Source organism: Natrix helvetica (assembly GCF_964273705.1).
Source record: "Natrix helvetica genome assembly, chromosome: 3".
NCBI classification, from domain to species: Eukaryota; Metazoa; Chordata; class Lepidosauria; order Squamata; family Natricidae; genus Natrix; species Natrix helvetica.
In genome coordinates, this window is record NC_138549.1 from 69,416,834 (window position 1) to 69,434,747 (window position 17,914).

General features: G+C 36.1%; 2 protein-coding genes across 4 annotated transcripts in view; both read right to left on the minus strand.

The window, feature by feature from the left end:
• EDEM3 (ER degradation enhancing alpha-mannosidase like protein 3) overlaps positions 1-6,715 on the minus strand; it is a 42,723-nt gene extending 36,008 nt beyond the window's left edge. The window contains exons 1-3 of one of the 3 annotated variants that reach the window (XM_081946291.1): positions 6,344-6,482; positions 5,949-6,119; positions 3,109-3,154 (exon numbers count right to left, since the gene is read on the minus strand). In XM_081946291.1, the coding sequence (XP_081802417.1) occupies positions 3,109-3,138 (30 nt within the window). In that variant the 5' untranslated portion in view covers positions 3,139-3,154; positions 5,949-6,119; positions 6,344-6,482. Of the gene's footprint in view, positions 1-3,108; positions 3,155-5,948; positions 6,120-6,343 lie in introns of all 3 variants that reach the window. The other 2 variants (XM_081946289.1, XM_081946290.1) reach the window with 2 other exon arrangements.
• Positions 6,716-13,896: 7,181 nt separating this feature from the next.
• NIBAN1 (niban apoptosis regulator 1) overlaps positions 13,897-17,914 on the minus strand; it is a 55,632-nt gene continuing 51,614 nt past the window's right edge. The window contains exons 13-14 of the mRNA XM_081946850.1: positions 17,775-17,886; positions 13,897-17,379 (exon numbers count right to left, since the gene is read on the minus strand). Coding sequence (XP_081802976.1) covers positions 15,887-17,379; positions 17,775-17,886 — 1,605 coding nt within the window. The 3' untranslated portion in view covers positions 13,897-15,886. The remainder of the gene's footprint in view (positions 17,380-17,774; positions 17,887-17,914) is intronic.

Here is a 17,914-nt window from a genome sequence, read left to right on the forward strand (position 1 = left end):
CCTTCTCCCAAGGACTCAGGGCGGCGTACAGCATTAAAAAACACATAGTACAAAAGTTAAAAGGAATGCATTCAGTTAGTACCATAGTAAAGAAGCAGATTGCAAGACAAAAGCCATAATTACTCTAATGTTTTCTGAACTGTAGAAAGTAAGTGGGTTTTTTTTTGGTTTTTTTTATGGTTCTGGGTCTTATTTACTCACCATACAGCCTGGAACAATATTTTGTGGTTCAGAAATTATTTCTCAGAATAAGATGCATCATAAACATAATCAGCTCTCTACCCTCAAGTTGGCTTTTCACAGAAATCTTTATTAAGCCCTGAAAAATGTACCTTATTTGCTTCTCCTAAATTGGCTGAAACAATAAGTCCAACTTAATGTCCTCAAAAAACTTTCAACACTATACATTTCTTTTTTCAACTTTCAAGAGTCAAAAGGTGAATGGTTACATATTGGTGGAACACTAATTTTTGTATTTGAAAGATTGGTTTTGAAATGTTTCTTATTCAGTACATCTCAAGTTGCTAAACTAAGAATTCATTGCACCATTATTGCACATAAATAGGGATTCTTTGTCAGCAGCTTGTTTTGAATTAATTCAAATTGTTTTAAAGAGCTAATTAATGCAATTCAGGAATGTAAATAAAATATTCACAATGGTTTTGCCACCTAGAACTAGTTACACCTGAAAGTCTCATGCACTGTTTTCATTTAAAGAAAATTGGGACGATATCTGAACACTGCCCCTTCTGCCTCCATCCTTAGAAAAGCAAAATAATGTATTTAAGAAGATCACTACATTGACAAGTAGTGATCTGAAGGTTTTTCAAACCAAGTTCCTTCAAATGGTATGTTACATTCTCACTAATGTCCCTAAAAGGGATGTGTAAAATGTATAAAATTTAAGGATTTTGGAAACACTTCAATTTCAAAAACTGCTTGATACAGGCTATGCCAACCATTTCAGGAATATCCAGTCTGAAACAGAAATTATGAGCTTGACATAAGGTCTGTTTAAGTTCAGAACACTTCCAGAATAGCTAAAATAGATTCTATAAGGATTTAAACCTTTTAAATGCAGAACAAAATATCTAACTCAGTATATTTCAGAATATATTGATATATACCACTAGTTCTTAATAGAAATATACACCATAATAAGATGGCAGAATTTCATTTCCAAACCAAATTCAAACTTTGCCTTCAGAAAAAGTGCTAGCAGATAGATGTTCATCTTTGTGTATATGTATACAAAGCATCTTGTACCATTTTTTGCTCTATGTACGTCCATATACAAATAAAATCAAATGACTTATTACTTTAACTATTCCAAAATAAGGAAAATGCACTCTACAAGATACCTTTTAATGTCAACATTTGCTTTGTTAAATGGTAAATTTAGCAATAACCTTTAAAAAACACACATTTAATCTCACGTGGCACATGGGACGACCATATTCTCGCATTTATAAAGATGATTCTGCTCTTTTACTAGCTCTAAAGATAATCCTTATAATTCTTTGACCTTTAGTCACTTATTATTTTCAACGCTGATGGAAAGAACATAAATGACAATAAGGATTCTATATCTCTTTGAAATGTCAGTAGCCTCAAGACAAGAAGTTGCACTAGATGCCACTTAAAAAGATTTTACAAAATATGCAGGACTGCAGATTTTTCAACAAATTATCTGGTACAGAAGTGTCACACTAGGCTTTTATGGATATACAAGAGGATGTAGGGCAAATCATCAACTGGATTGTATTTTTAAATCCATCTAACATCCTTCTCTCCTTATCACTAAGTGAGCAACATCAAAACTGAAGGAGTAGAATTTGTAATTATGAGCACTATGCAATTCTTTACAAAAATCAGTGAAGAAATGGAACTTTTCATTGAAGAAATGTATGATATATAAAGCAAGATTTAATGAACATTCCCTTTTTAAAAGTAGAAAAGCACATTTTCAAGTAACTGTAAATAGTAATAAAATCTATTTCTAGAATAGAATTTTGCTACATTACTGTGACAAAAAATCAAGTAAAAAAGTCTTACAAGATTGGAAAATGAGGAAAGAACTGATGCATAGAATCAAGATTAGCATCATCCAAAAAAAAAGTTTAAATCTTTGATCTTGTCTGCCAAATTCAATATACTCACAAATTCTATTTGCTTTAGGACCCATACTAAATAAATATCCTTTTGACATATAAGCTTCCAGGATGTGCCAAATCTCATACTTCCTTAAGTATAATACAAATAATTCATGCTACAAGTATAGAAATTCTTTGCCACCTCACAAATGATAAAAAGCCTTTTCACAACATAGTGTAAAAGAATGACCACATGCCCTAGGTTCTCCCCAGCACAAAAAATATATACAATTTTATGCATATTTTATTTGCAGTTACATGTACCATACTTAAAAATACAGTTGGGCATAAATGTGCCAGTTCTGTCCTATGAAATACATAAAACAGATTGAAAACCAAGGAAACAGTGAGTCCCAGTTGAATATTTTAGCATTCAAAATTAGTAAAATTTAAATTTCAACACATAAACAGCCTAACAATTAAACAAGTAAGAACTGCAGTGTAATTCACTGTAAATAATACATCAGGCCAAACCATACATTAACACAATCCACTGTGAACCAGTTTTCAGTTGCTGATACCATGATTCAGCATATTACATCAAACAATAATTATGACCCTTGATTGTATTTTAGTACAAGAATGAGCATCCAATAGTTTGCCAATCATCTGTGGACCCCAAATTCCTTTTTGGAGACTTGCCACTGAATTTTGTTAATTAAACTATGAAGGAATGAAAATATGATCTCTCCCCATTGTTTGCAGGGAAAAAATATTAGGATGTCTGAGGTTTCTCTTAAGCTTAATACACTAAGGAAAGAAACAAAAACCAGATTCCAAAAACAGTATCAGTATGAAAGTAGAGCACTGCTTGTCTATTACTATTCAGGTGATGGGCTGGCCAACCTTGCATTAAATCATGATTAATTAAAAATATACTAGCAAGAGTTCATCATGTATAGTTTATGTAAAAAACTGTTATTTAACATTAAAATAATGTAAACATTGCACTTACCATGTAATTACTATAGGCATGATCAAACATTTCCTGTACTTGATTTCTGAAAAAGAGATAAAACCAGAATAATCAATTGTGCTCAAGATTTACTAGCAACATTTTTCTTAATCTGCAGAGCCTTTCCAAACATTTTGATGAACTGTTGGGAATTTTACAATAAGATGCAACAAACAGTACAACTGAGCACTTATATAAAACCAAAATCTACACACGATTTCAATTTTATAAACATTTACTTTAATAATCCTAAACTACAGTATGTAGCCACTTGTTATTATAAGAGAGCAATGATTCTTTATGAAATTATTTTTAAAAACACATGGCTTTTTTTAACTTAATAGGCATTCAAAATAATACAATACAATAGTAGAGTTGGAAGGGACCTTGGAGGTCTTCTAGTCCAACCCCCTGCCTAGGCAGGAAACCCTATACCATTTCAGACAAATGGCTATCCAACATCTTCTTAAAGACTTCCAGTGTTGGGGCATTCACAACTTCTGGAGGCAAGCTGTTCCACTGATTAATTGTTCTAAATGTCAGGAAGTTTCTCCTCAGTTCTAAGTTGCTTCTCTCCTTGATTAGTTTCCACCCATTGCTTCTTGTTCTACCCTCAGGTGCCTTGGAGAATAGTTTGACTCCCTCTTCTTTGTGGCAACCCCTGAGATATTGGAACAATGCTATCATGTCTCCCCTAGTCCTTCTTTCTCTTAAGCGAAACATACCCAGTTCCTGCAACCGTTCTTCATATGTTTTAGTCTCCAGTCCCCTAATCATCTTTGTTGCTCTTCTCTGCACTCTTTCTAGAGTCTCCACATCTTTTTTACATCGTGGCGACCAGAACTGAATGCAGTATTCCAAGTGTGGCCTTACCAAGGCATTATAAAGTGGTATTAACACTTCACGTGATCTTGATTCTATCCCTCTGTTGATGCAGCCTAGGACTGTGTTGGCTTTTTTTGGCAGCTGCTGCACACTGCTGGCTCATATTTAAATGATTATATGAATGTAGATGTTCCAAAAAGTGATCCATGTACAGTATCTATTGGGCTTTCCAAGCAGATAAGATTCAATGCTAATGTGATTTTTTAAATGCTCAGTTAGGTGACAGTACTTTAGCTAGCTGCTCTCAAAAAAGCAAAAGAAAAAAAGTCAAACATAGTTAGCATTTAGAAGGAAGATTACAGTAAAAGGAGATTTCAGGATAGTATGCTAGATTGAGAATTCAAAAGTATCCTGGAAGGGGGCAATCAATTCTGTACAGTTGCTAAGAAAATTACATGGCCATTTTCATGAAATAATGAGTTCAGATTCAAATGTGCATTGTTAACTCTGCTTAATTTTTAAAAATGTGCCAACTGAATACCGTTGTCGCTGAGGTTGTCCTAAGACTCACTGAACCTATATGGGTATAACAATATATCAATCAATTTATATTCTATGATTATTCAAGAAAACATCAGACTGTAATCTTAAATACTTACATATGTATCTCAACAAAAAATGAAACACCTGCTTTTAAGTAAATATGTACAAAATTGTAAATTGTTAAATAGTCCCTCAAAGAGGAAGTAGCATTAAATAAGTTTATTTAAATCTTATGATGAAATCAGATACATTTTCATATCATTTAAAACCTTATAATGAACACAGATGTATTTGCATAGCAAAGACAGACTTTATCAGAATACTGCAGTTAATAAAGCAACCAAGCCACGAATCATGAAATCCTTAATTTAGAGCCCCAGAATTAATCTAAGTTCTATTTTTCTAAGGGCCAGAGGACTCCAGAAAATCTGATGTTCTCCTAATGCTCCCAAAAATGAAATTGTTTTCTGCCATAGGTTAAATTAATATTATGACAGTTTTAAAAAAGTGAAATGTGCAAATATTATAAATGTAATGTGTAGATGCATCCTTGATTATTAGTAGGCATTGACACTGAAGATATTTGCTATAGTCAGTTTCCAGAGATGCACATTTCTGTCGAACGTGTAATCTATGAAAAATGAGGGTCTGATTTGCCTTATAAGTGAGCTCACTATTTGCAATCATTTTAAAGTATCTGATCTTTCAAAACAAAACCATGTTTGTACAGCTAACAAGATTATCCCTTAACAGTGAATCTTTATAAGTAATTATATTATCCACATAGCATTACAGTTTACAGGTCCTTCAACTGTCAACAGCGAAGAAATAAATGTATTTCTTTGAGAAGTCCCAAAATTACTTTCAACTGTGGGATTCACTCCTCTTTGCCAGTATATGCTACATCACATATTATGTACAAAATTCTATATTAAGTACACTTGTGCCTTCTTATTGAAATATTAGAACCACCATCATACTTCCATACATGATAAACACACATGGAAAAAACATGTTGATCAGCAAAACTCGCAATAGCAAAAATTATTGTAACCTAACTATAAAAAGCAACAACATAGAGATAAGAAGAAAAGTTCAGTGAACTTACATAACTGAGCTTTCCATGGTACAAGCATCATTTTATAGAATGACATCCATGCGTTTACGATCCCGGTAGCATGCTTTAAATTTGGGGAACTGCATCTTTCAGGTTTTTTTAAAAAAAGCCCCCTCCTATCTTTCTATTCTCTTTCAATGACAGCATTTGTTTTGACCTGTTATTACACACTTTTAACTAACATTTCTCACTTTGACTAACCGAAGTTCTTACATCCCTTGCTATGACACTCATCATTTCTAGACAGGGAAGTTTCGCAAAAAATAATGGTGGGTAGAGAAACAATTTCCGAGGGCATGGAGGTAAAAAATACCCAATAATCTAATGATATACAACTTAGATTTTGAAAACCTACCCAGTAATATATTTACTGTCCAGCTTTACATAGAAAAGCTGAAATAAACAATGAGCTGGGGTATCCTTCTCGGTTTGCCTTGGGGACAAGCTTGAAATCAGCCTGTGTCAGTCCGGTTAAAGAAGACTTCAATGTAACTTGCTCGGTTCTCCTCAGGCAGCCAAATGCAACCTACAAAAGGAGCGGGGCTTCAATCAGAACAGTGCCAGAAGGTAACCTTAGAGGTCTTCTAGTCCAACCATCGCACCTTTCCTCAGGCTACGACACAATATGCTCCACCCTCGGCTTCACAAAACCATGGTTCGCAACCGGGCCAACGGAGGCATCCTCGCCAAAGGAGGCTCGGCTGCGGCACACGAAGAAAAAGAAGCGGGCGAGGGAAAAAGCTCTCTTACCCGAGATGACGCTTCTCCTCCCGGCTCATCGCCTGCACAGCCGGCGCTGCTGCCAACATCGAAGAAGCGGAGAGGAGGCCCAAAGCCAGCAGTTTCCAGCCGGACCAACGGCCTGCCAGGCGGTTGCCGCTCCTTCCCTCGCCCCCAGCTGCTGCTCCGCTCATAGCGGCAGCTGCCCCGCTAGGCCCGGTTCTGTCCCATCCCTTCAAACAGCGCGGCCGCCACCACAAGACGAGGGACCAGCCCTTCGCTCGTCTTCTCTCGCTCTCTCGCACCCCCTTTCTCTGGCGTAGCCAAGGAAACCGGAATCTTGCCGCTAGGTTGCTTCCGGGTTCCCTTCCGATCGCGCGACACGCCGCTGCCCGCGGCCCAATGAGACCCAAGGTTTGTATCACCTGACTGTGCGTTACTCCTCCCCACCACCACCACCTCCCTCCCGGATGCAGTGATACGTGGAACAAACGGGCGGACTACCTCCTAACCTGGACGTGGCTGTCGCACTCTTACAAAGATAAGAATTTGCTCTAGCGACCGCTCTCTCTCCTCTTTTCTCTCTCTCTCCCCCCCCTGTCGAAATACGTAATTTCCGCCTTCATGTCGGGCCGATCCACGTTTGAAAAATGATGGCCAAGGGCTTAATTTAGAACGCCCCCCCCCCATACATTGAACGTAGAAGGGAATCTTCCTGCCCCGAGATGTCATATCAGACGCGTTCGTAATGCCCTGATCAGGCAGGGAAAGAAGGGAGGCTTAAGGAGGTCGGAATCGCGGTGATGTCACGTTGATGCTCGGAGCAACGACGGCTCGATGGACGCTACTCGGGCTCGGAATAGCGAATGCGATCGCGGAGAACCTGCGCGGCTCGGAGTTGGCCTTTTAGAAGCTTCCCCGAGCGGACGTTCTGCCGGTCACCTGCGTCGCAATACCAGGGCTGCGATCTTGAGAACGGCCCGTTTCAGGATCATATACAGCAGCACTGAAGTTGTCGCCCAGGCGTAGTGGCACATCTGCCTATTTGTTTATTTTTAAACCAAGTTTTTTAAAAATTGCGTCAAACCGAATTGTTCGCTTTCTGCATTTTCTTTGGGGCATCAAATTGTCGTGTGCCCCCCCGCCCGGTCCTCTATATCTACCTGCAGCTGAACCTGACGCTTTGACAATCGGATAAAGAGACATCTCTTAAGCTAATGCCGAGATGGTAGTAAAGAACGTATCCTAAGCATCTTCGCTATATTTGCTGCAGCCAGCAGGCATAACCTCCACCAGAAATCAGTGGGAAAATGGTTATTTCCTGTTCTCACTCAAATCTTTAATATTGCTTTTTATTTTTAAAGAGAGCTTCGGTTTTTGCCATAGTCTCTCAATTTGCATATTTATTTATTTGTATCCCATCTTTATTTTATTTTTTTACAAAAAACTCAAGGCAACGAACATATTCAACACAACTTTCTCCTCCTATTTTCCCCATAACAACAACCCTGAGAAGTGTTGAGAGTGACTGGCTCAAAGTCATCCAGCTGTCTTTCATGGCTAAGGCATGAATTCATGGTCTCTCACTTTCTAGTGCCTTCACCACTACACTAAACTGGCTCATATTGGAAGTTGCAAGATTACAATTAGAGTGGATAGAAAAGAGAGTTGATAGGAGTTGACAGATATTTCTATCAACCCCATCATTTCAAATCACTGAATTCCTGGGATTGGAGAACAACATATTTTAATAGTCACAACATTGCTATTGTTCTAGTCTTTTCTTTGGCAGTTTGTTATCACCATTCAGAAAATGTATCTGTCTGTCTGTCTGCCTACCTATCCTCCTTCCTTCCCCCCTCCCCACCTGTCATCAGTTCTTGCTATGTCACCAGCCCATTTCCATTTCAATTCTTTCTCTTGATTATATCGAATACTTTCATTTGTTCTCTTATCCTTGTGCAGGTCTTTCTATCTTGTCTTGTAATGCTGAGCATGTATCTTTCCATGTATTTATGACCAAGGCAGTTGTAGAATGGATCCTACTTGATAAAAAGCATCCACTAAAGAGACCTAAAACAAGATGGATCGATTACATCAGCAAGTATTCTGGGCCAAATTGGCAAAAAAAAAACCTCAGGATCTTATTGGTTGGAAAAATGCGGAATAGGCTTTCATCCTGCAGTGGATAGACTATAGCTAAAATGATATCACATATGTCTAGTGAAACACCAATCATGTTCTAGAATTTTAAATATATACCCATAGAGATTACAGGTCATAAAAATAAACTGTTGTATTAGCTACTGCTCTTGTATCCAAGGTTTAATCACATTAAATAATTGAAATGCAAGTTCTGCCGGTCTTCTGCAAGCAGAAGGAAATATGTTTTGTGTTTCTGAGACTGCCAGGATTCTAGTATAAACAGGGCAACTTTTAGACAAATGCATGATGTAAGAGTCTTCAGTTTGAAGAGTGCCGACATCACAGTAACAATTTCTGTTGTAAAACAGGACCATGGAAACTTGGGAATCAACAAGACTTAGGCAGAGTCTCTTGAAAATCTCTTATCGTTTTCATTGTTAAAAAAAACAAATATAAAAAACCTAAATGAGCGTGGTTGGAAATGGCAAGAGTGGAAATGGAAAGGGGAGATTGACGGATTGGAACTCTATCTCAGACCTCAAAATATAGAAGAAGAAAAGGGAAAAGGGAGAAAATTTGATTGAAGTAATGAGAGAAATTTTGGCAGACGTACAGTGATAACCAAAGGCAAGTTGAGGGAAGGAACAAATGGAGGGTTTCGAGTTTTTGCAAGATACGTAATGAGCAACAAGTTGCTAAGAGAAGTCCATATAAGACTTAACAAGAAAGCAATTAGAACACATACTACAAATGGCAAGAGATATAAATTGCACTACTACTGGAAGGACACAGGATGATGTAATGAAAGGTCATAATAAAAATCAAGTTAAATTTAGTTAAATTTAGAGTATTATATATAAAATCGAGTGATAATAGTTATAGTCAAATAAATGAATAATAATGATAATAATGCATATATATACACCAGGTTGATAATATGAAACTTTATACAAATTGTAAGTGAGTACTATGCAGAGGATGTTTAAAAACCTTGTTATTAAATATAAACAATTTTTATATAGAATATGGTATAAAGATGTAATATTATTGGATGATTTTAGGGAGATGTAATGAAATGCCATAATATAGATTTACTTTAAATTTAGAATATTTTATAAAGATGTGTGTATAGATAGATAGATAGATAGATAGATAGATAGATGATAGATAGATATAGAGATAGATAGATAGATGATAGATAGATAGATAGATAGATAGATAGATAGATAGATAGATAGATGATAGATAGATAGCAAGCGGGGACTATTATGAGGAAGCACAAAGCTTTGTAACCAATTGACATACTGTATGTAACTGGAGGATGATTTTTATGTATTGTGTGTGTCTATGTTTGTTTTATGTTTGTTTAAAAATATTTTTTTTAAAAACCAAATATATGATGGAATACTCTTATTAGGTAATTTTTAATTAAATAGAAATAAAATCTAATTTAGATTTTTATCTCTGCTATCCATGTGTCCTGTTTCTTGTGGTGTTTTGGACAAAACAGACCTGTTCTAGAACCAAGCAGTTTCTAATTTTGAGGATTAACCCTGGAAAACCAGCAAACCACTTGCATAATGTATGGAATCATAATGTCTCAATACTTCAGGCATGCCAGTTAAAGGCATCTTCGCCATGCCAGCTATCTAGAAATACAACAAAGATAACCAAAGGAAAATTGACTTTGACTAGGGGCTTTAACTCCATGGTGGCGCAGTGGTTAGAATGCAATATTGCAGGCTAATTCTGCCGACCTGACTGGCTCAAGATTGACTCAACTTTCCATCCTTCCAAGATCGGTAAAATGAGGACCCAGATTGTTGGGATCAATTTACTGACTCTGGAAACTGCTTAGAGAGGGCTGTGAAGTACTATGAAGTGGTATATAAATCTAAGTGCTATTGCTATTTTGAGTGGGAGGGGAGAGCAAAGGAATGAAAAAAAACCAAGAAAGTAATAGTCGTTTTCTCAGATTTATCTCCAGGATCATCTGGACTTGATTCTCCTTAGGGTTATCCAGGCTTTGGAGAGACAAAGGAACTATTGGCAAAACATGCAAATGTATTCAGAAATTTATTTTTTAGATTTTAAAAAGAAAATATATTTATCAACTTCAACATCACTTGAAAAGTTAGAAAAATTGTTTTCATTTCCATACAGATGTTATTGGAGCCCAGGTACAGTAAAGAAAAAACCCAGGTACTCTGATCAAAATTGGAAAGGTGGTAATTCTGTTTAAAAGCCAGGCGCTGCCTCTGACACACCAATGTAGTATTTGATTTGAGGAATAAAGCTTATATTTAACCTAATTATCAGTTAATTACAGCAGTCTTTAACATGCTTTTGCAACAACATGCTACAGAAAGTGTGAAAACTGGCTAATTCATATATTGTTTCATCTATGTTCCCACGTACATCATAAGACTTGGTTACATGTGTGAATTGCAAATCCTAAAAAGTCTGTTTATTTATTTGAGTAAAGCACACTACTTGATAAATTACAGAACGGCCAATTCAAGTATTAGATTGTCAAAAGATGTACAAAGCAACACAATCCCCCTAGCTACACATTTTTGGCATGGCACAATGAAGCAAATCTTTTTTTTTTTTGCTTTGTTCCCATGTTGTTTCTTTACCTCAGCAATTCAGAAAGGAGGCAACCTTAACCCACCCTTAGCGATGCTGGTATAAAGTCAATTTCCCTCCCCTCCCCCAATATGCTAATGTAGGAAACCCCCAGAAATTGAAATATTTTAGGGAATATTGAACAATGTAGAATATTCCCCAAAGGACAAATGGAAAAAAAATCTTAACAAAGTCAGAATGCAGCCCCAACAGCCTTCAGCAGATACCAGAAGACTTTAGAGATCAATATTTTGTGCCCATTAAGAAAGACTGGGCTAATCTATTCACAAACAAAACACCTTCAGATCCAGTTGATGGGATTAAGGAGGACAGGACATGACTATTGGGACGTAATAGGATTAACCCACCACCATTAGAATAGCAAAAGCTCACTACATTGCACAACCCCCTGGATCATCTCAAACACAAAACCCTAAAGAATGTATAAACGCCCACCTATCACAATCCCATTTTGTCTGCTGTCCCAGAACTACATGTTGGTTCTACTCATCAATAAACAGAGTCCTTTCCAATCAGCCTCTATTTTATTTCCAGTGTCTTTCTCCCAGATTGCAACCGCACTAACATCATCCAGGACGAGTCAGGATACAAGTTCTCTTATGCTTCATTAGCCATTATCTTGAAGCTAAATCAGATAACCACACCAGGAAGATGTGTTGTTTTAATGTTAGGAAGCATGGGTGTACCTCCTATCATATTACTATCCAGCATCCATTCTAGTCATCATTTTTAAGCAACGTAAGAGATTGCTGAATAAATAGGAATCCCTCAACTTTTAAAGCTTTAAAGCTTTAAAACAGTTTAAAAGCTAAAAGATTACATTTGTACATGGGATACATTTCCTAAATAGTTATTTTCCCTTTTTGTTTTCCAAATATTTCCACCATTTACTTTCATAGCTTCAGTCCTGCACTGTATTCATTATCTCAAAATTAGGTGTTTGTATTTATAATCTGTATATTTGTTCTTATTATGCAATGGGTTGCCACTGTAATAGGCAAATATGATATTCACTGGGATTTTGTACATACCTAGCAATCCCTCCCCTAATAAGTCCCAAATCTCTTTTGAAAAAATGCACAATGTGAGAGATTAATATTTTATTTGTAAACATGCAGTTGAGAAAAGTTAACAACATTACATTGTGTTTTGTAGGTTCTTTTAGTCAAGTTGATTATTCAAATAAAATATGTACACATAAAGAATGTTAAATGATACCTGGAAAGTTCTATGCATAGGAAAGAAATCATCTACATATGAAATTAGAGTATATTGGATTTTAAAAAGTCTCAAGAGAAGAAACTTTCTAAAATGATTATTTCCTATTAAATACTCAAATCTTCAAAATGATAATAAAGGAATTTGCTTATTTTAAGACTATAATCCTAAATATATTCTCTTAAGGCTCAATTGCAAGCAATTGGAGCTATTTCAGATTTAATTATAAGTAAATATTTAGATCCCTTGAGGAAACAAATATGTATTATCAATCATAAGCATGATAGTCAATTTTTGAATAAAAATGGTAGACTTGCATTAATTTTATCTCCCTTTTATGAAGTCTTCTAGAATCTAGATGCTTTGAAAATAATGCAGAAAAGATATTTTGGTAGATAGGAGAGCATAATCACAGCATTGCTCTAGAACAGCTAAATTATTTTTCAGTCTCCTATGGAAACCTGAAAAAAGTTTGCTGCTTGAAAGAGATGTTATGCCTGTGCATGCTCCATTGCACTTGTATCAAGTCATTCTTTTAAAATATAAAGATCCAACACATCTTTCTTAAGATCTCATGTTATATTCAATAAACAAAGACCTGCTTTCATATCAAATACTATAGAATGGAGGTTAGGAAACATTATGAAAGCATTTTGTGAGAATAGGAGCACGATATAGATTATTATTTTCAGTATCAATGCCAAGTTTCTCAGAACATCAGAAAGATGCTCTACTTCTGAAATGATATTCACCACTGCTTTAAGAGTCATGCAAGTTGACTCATCAAAGCAGCTGCATCTTTTTTTAGGCTCACCTATGAGCTTGAAAAAATGAATGGTAGCGTAATTAATAGTGGAAGAGCCTTTTCTGAAATCTCAGGATGCTAAATACTGGTTTATTATGAACAGGCTATGGCTATGCAAACTTAGTAAACAATTCAGAAGGAATGTTCATAGTACTGAATTACCCGGTTTCCCTGAAAATAAGGCCTCCCCGGATAATAAGCCTAATCAGGCTTTTGAGCGTATGCACTAAAATAAGCCCTCCCCTAAAAATAACCCTCCCTGAAAATATTGCAACACAGCAGCAGCCATGAGGTGACCATGCTTGCCGCCTCCTGCACCTCAAAAATAATAATACCTCCCCCAAAATAAGGCCAAGCTCTTATTTCAGGGGTCAAAAGAAAATAAGACCCTGTCTTATTTTTGAGAAAACACGGTATTAATTACTATTAATAATGCACGCTCACATTTGCGAACTGGTAACGAAGGTAAGTTGATTTCACCCCTGAATTAAATATTTAAAATCTCAAATTAATTCATATTGTAATATAACTATGACAAAGAATAGCAACTGGAGTCTTTAGGGCTAAATCTGCCCACTTTGCCTTTTTCCAATTGTCAAAAATGAGAAATCAGTTAAGAGTGGTAAGTGCTGCCTGTAACAAGTGTAGAACTAATTGGTGACTAATAGTTTCTATTATTTTGCTAATCTGCCATTATTCAATTTCCCCATCCCCTGCATGCACAGTGAAGCTCTATTGTTGTACAAGTCAAAACCTAAGTGTGTCATCTGTTGTATGACTAACAGCAAGGGGACATATTTTACTGTTCTGGATCTATAGGAAATGGAGAAATGTAGCCATAAATATTTTCAGTATATAACACCTCTAGAATATAGGATGCTAAATGCATAACTGACATAGCATGCTATCAATTATTCAAACATATTAAAAAAGAGATATGTCATTATGCAAAAAAAAAATTTAAATTTCATGCACTGAACTAAAATAGTAAATGATGGCTTATCATCAAAATAATCTGACCGCCTATGCAATTAAAAGGTACTTGTGCAGTTTAGAGTTCAAAGAATTATAATCTAAAAGTATTTTAGTTCTCGGGGTTGTGAACAGGAAGTTAAAAAAACAGTATGAGCAATAAGTTAGTAAATTTAAATAGTAATTTTGTGGGAACATTTTCAATTAGTCAAAAGCATAGTTGTTGTTCTCTGCTCTAGTTGGAGAGTTCTCTTCCTGCCCAAAATGAGTGCCAAATTTCTTATTTTGTGGTTAATACTATCTGCAGCTGCTCTGGAATCTGCTAATGCAATTAATTACAAACTGTTAAAATTGTTTTACAGTGTGTGATTAGTTATTCAGCTTGACTACATTTGCGGCATTTGCTTTTAATAAATGAATTAACTTATCTGCCCTTGCTAACAATTTTAAAACACCCCTATTATGTGGCCATCAACCAGTTGTACTGCAATGGATGTCCCTTAATCCTGTTCAAGGACAGGAGTCAGAAAAAAATCATTCTAGTCAGGCAAACAAAAGTTAGCCTTAGCCCTTAGAATGCTCTTTTCAAGTTGAGAGTCAGAGGAGTGGAGTTATAAATGCCCTGCCCTACTCTGGAAGAGTCATTGAATATCTGAAGCCCTCTTATTTATAGACATAAAAAGGAAAAACAGACAGGCATTATTCAACTACACTGCACATGAACAATTAAAGACATGCTGGTTTCCAGACTTCTAGCCAAATTAGTTCACAGGCTCTGGACTGATCCAATGGCCTACTACTACTTCTTGTCTCCTTAATTAGCACAATCAGAATAAATGGTCTCAAATAAATATCAAAGAAACTGTCTTGCAGATGCAGAACGTATGCAGGAATAGGATTGAATATTAGGAAAATGGACTGCCACGATCCTGAGATGTGGATTATTAATTATTGGCTGGCTGGCTTCTGTTTCACTTTTGTGCATGGCACAGATTACAGTAAAAATTTGTCATTCCCTTTGGAAAAAAAGCAGGTATAAAGTGCTCCACAGAAGATATAGAAAAATAGGATAGAAAAATCTGTTCCAATTATTCTGGTAAATTTTAAATATAGCAACAATAACAATGGTAAAAGAAGAGGAATTAGTTCTCTCCATTCTCAAAATATCTGCCAAAGCTTTTAAGTACAAAAACAACAATATACCTATGAAAATTCAAAACACTATATACAATTATCTTCCATAAGATTCCAGTAAGGAAATTTTATTATTACTTCTGTTAAAGATTTGCCTTCCTTTTTTCTTTATTATATATCACGTAATATTTTCCTCTCACTTGCAACACGTGATTTTAGCACTCCCTTCTAAATTCTACTGAGAGTCACTGAGGTCTCATCCACAAATAGATTGTTCATTGTCAACAGGGCAATCAATATTCCCAATGAACTGTGTTTTCAAAAAATAGGAAAGGCTAAACATTCGGTCAGGTTATAACTGGTAGTTTGCAAAATTATTCACTACTTGAGTGATGATTCTTTCATGATTCATTTCTGAATGAGTAAGTGACAAGAAGAAGCAAGTGGCATAAGAGTATTATTCAAACAGTGCAAATTTTCAGAAAGCCACGGGTTCAAATTAAAAGATGGCTCTCAAGTAGGTTGTGAATTTTGAATAAGTCTCTCCATTCTAGTTTTAAGGAAAGTAATCATAATTTGGGCTCAGGCTTTAAATTTACAAAATTCTGTTTTGTAAGTGGTGAATCAGAACAGTTGTCCTCAGTATTTTTTCAACTTTTATCACTTTTAATTATATCTGCAGCATCCGTTTGCAGCAAGGACTCACCTGCTTGTCCAGGATCACCCCCTTGATCAAAAGTGAAATTTTCTGAGTCCATGCTTTCCATATTGTTAGCCTCAATTTCTTTTACTTCTAAGGAAACTAGCAGAGGGGGTGAGTCGATACTTAAAGATTCTGTATGCAACATGCTTTCTTGAGTTTCAACAGAACAGCACAAGAAGGGTGATATCTCTGTTTCCCTCAGGACAGATTGCAGAAGGGACAATTCTGCTTCCTGAGAATCTGCTTTAATACATTGCCCCATTTGGGAATGATCTTCCTTTGGAAAAGAATGGAGAGAGGAAAGTCCTTCTCTTATCTGGTCAGGTATACCTTCAGCATACTCAGTTTGTGACTTCTGTTCTTCAGACACAATATTATGAGGTAAAGGGCCTATTTTACTCTGGTCAGATTGTCCGCTTTCAGTAGATGGCTCTGTTTGAGACTGGCCATAGGTACCATCATTCTTTTCATCTGGATGTGCAATGTTTGGTTCTGTGTTCAACTCTTCCCTTGAGATATCACTGGGACTTTGTTTATCACACTTCTCAGGAGCATCCTGATGAATTATGGTGCTTGTTTCCCCAGAGTTATTTACAATATTTGTATCATCTGCCTTTACAGTGGGAGAACAGGGTTTCTGCAAACCACCTGTTTGATAGTCCTCTTTACTCTTTCCTTCTGCTTCTTGCTTTGGGTTTGACATTCTACACTCCTGTAAATCTTGTTCTTTGTTCGTAGACTGTTCATATTCTTTCAGTTCTTCCCTTGAGATATCACTGGGACTCTGTTCTTCAGACTTCTCAGAAGCATCCTGATGACTTATGATGCTTGTTTCCCCAGAGCTACTTAGAATATTTGTATCATCTGCCTTTACAGTGGGAGAACAGGGTTTCTGCAAATCACCTGTTTGATAGTCCTCTTTACTCTTTTCTTCTGCTTCTTCCTTTGGGTTTGACATTCTACACTCTTGTTCTTTGTTTATAGACTGTTCATATTCTTTCAGTTCAACAGTCAAGGTCAACAAATTTCTAATTTCATTCACATCACCATGAACTGGAGGCTCTTCTTCTGCTGTTCCTTTATTTTGTTTTATTGTGATTTCACTGACATTTGTGATTGGAAGGGCTCCCTCTACAAGAGTAAGTATTTTTCCAGAAGATTCACTGCCATTGAAAACTGAAATTATTACCCCCTCTTCTTTTGTCTTCCTAGCCTCATCACATTCCTCTTCTTGATGGAGTTTTTCTGTTAAGAAAACTTCATTACTTCCAAGGCCAGCATCTGAGTCATCCATCAAATTGGGAGCTGGCTCTCTAACTGGGCTAGCCTGTGCTGATTCTACAGGAGTTTTTAGATCACTCAAACTGGATACACTTTCAGAAGGCAGGTTTATTTCCTCATAAAGGTTATGTTTCTTCAGATGGACTGCTTCTTTTATCACTAAGCAGGAGATGGATACAAACAAACAGAGAAAAGATATTCAGCCATAGAAGAAGAGCACAAAAACATGCTGAGAACAAGGCAATATTATCTTGGAAGAACTAAATGGAGGGAAGTGTCTCTTCTCAAATCATCCATAAAGTCAATAAAGCACCTTCCTCAATCCTGTACCCCCAGATGTATTAATCTTCAACTCTGACAATGCCCAGGGAAGGTATAGATAATAATATATTTTGATTTTTCAACCCTGTTTTAAACCTATTGGTTTTTTGGAAGAATCCAAAGACTGCTGAATGAAAAAGATCAAGGTAAAACTTAAAACTCCTTGAATTAATCAGTCCATTTTTATACTTGCCAAGACAAATCAATATGCATCTCACAAGAAGCAAAGTTACCTTTTAAGGATTCATCAAGCAATGTCTGAAACAGAATATCTTCATAGACATTTTCAACTTGTATCAAACTGTTATATTCAGCAAAGATGTACTGTTCATACTCCTGAAGCATCTACAGTAAAAGATATAATTTAAAGTAA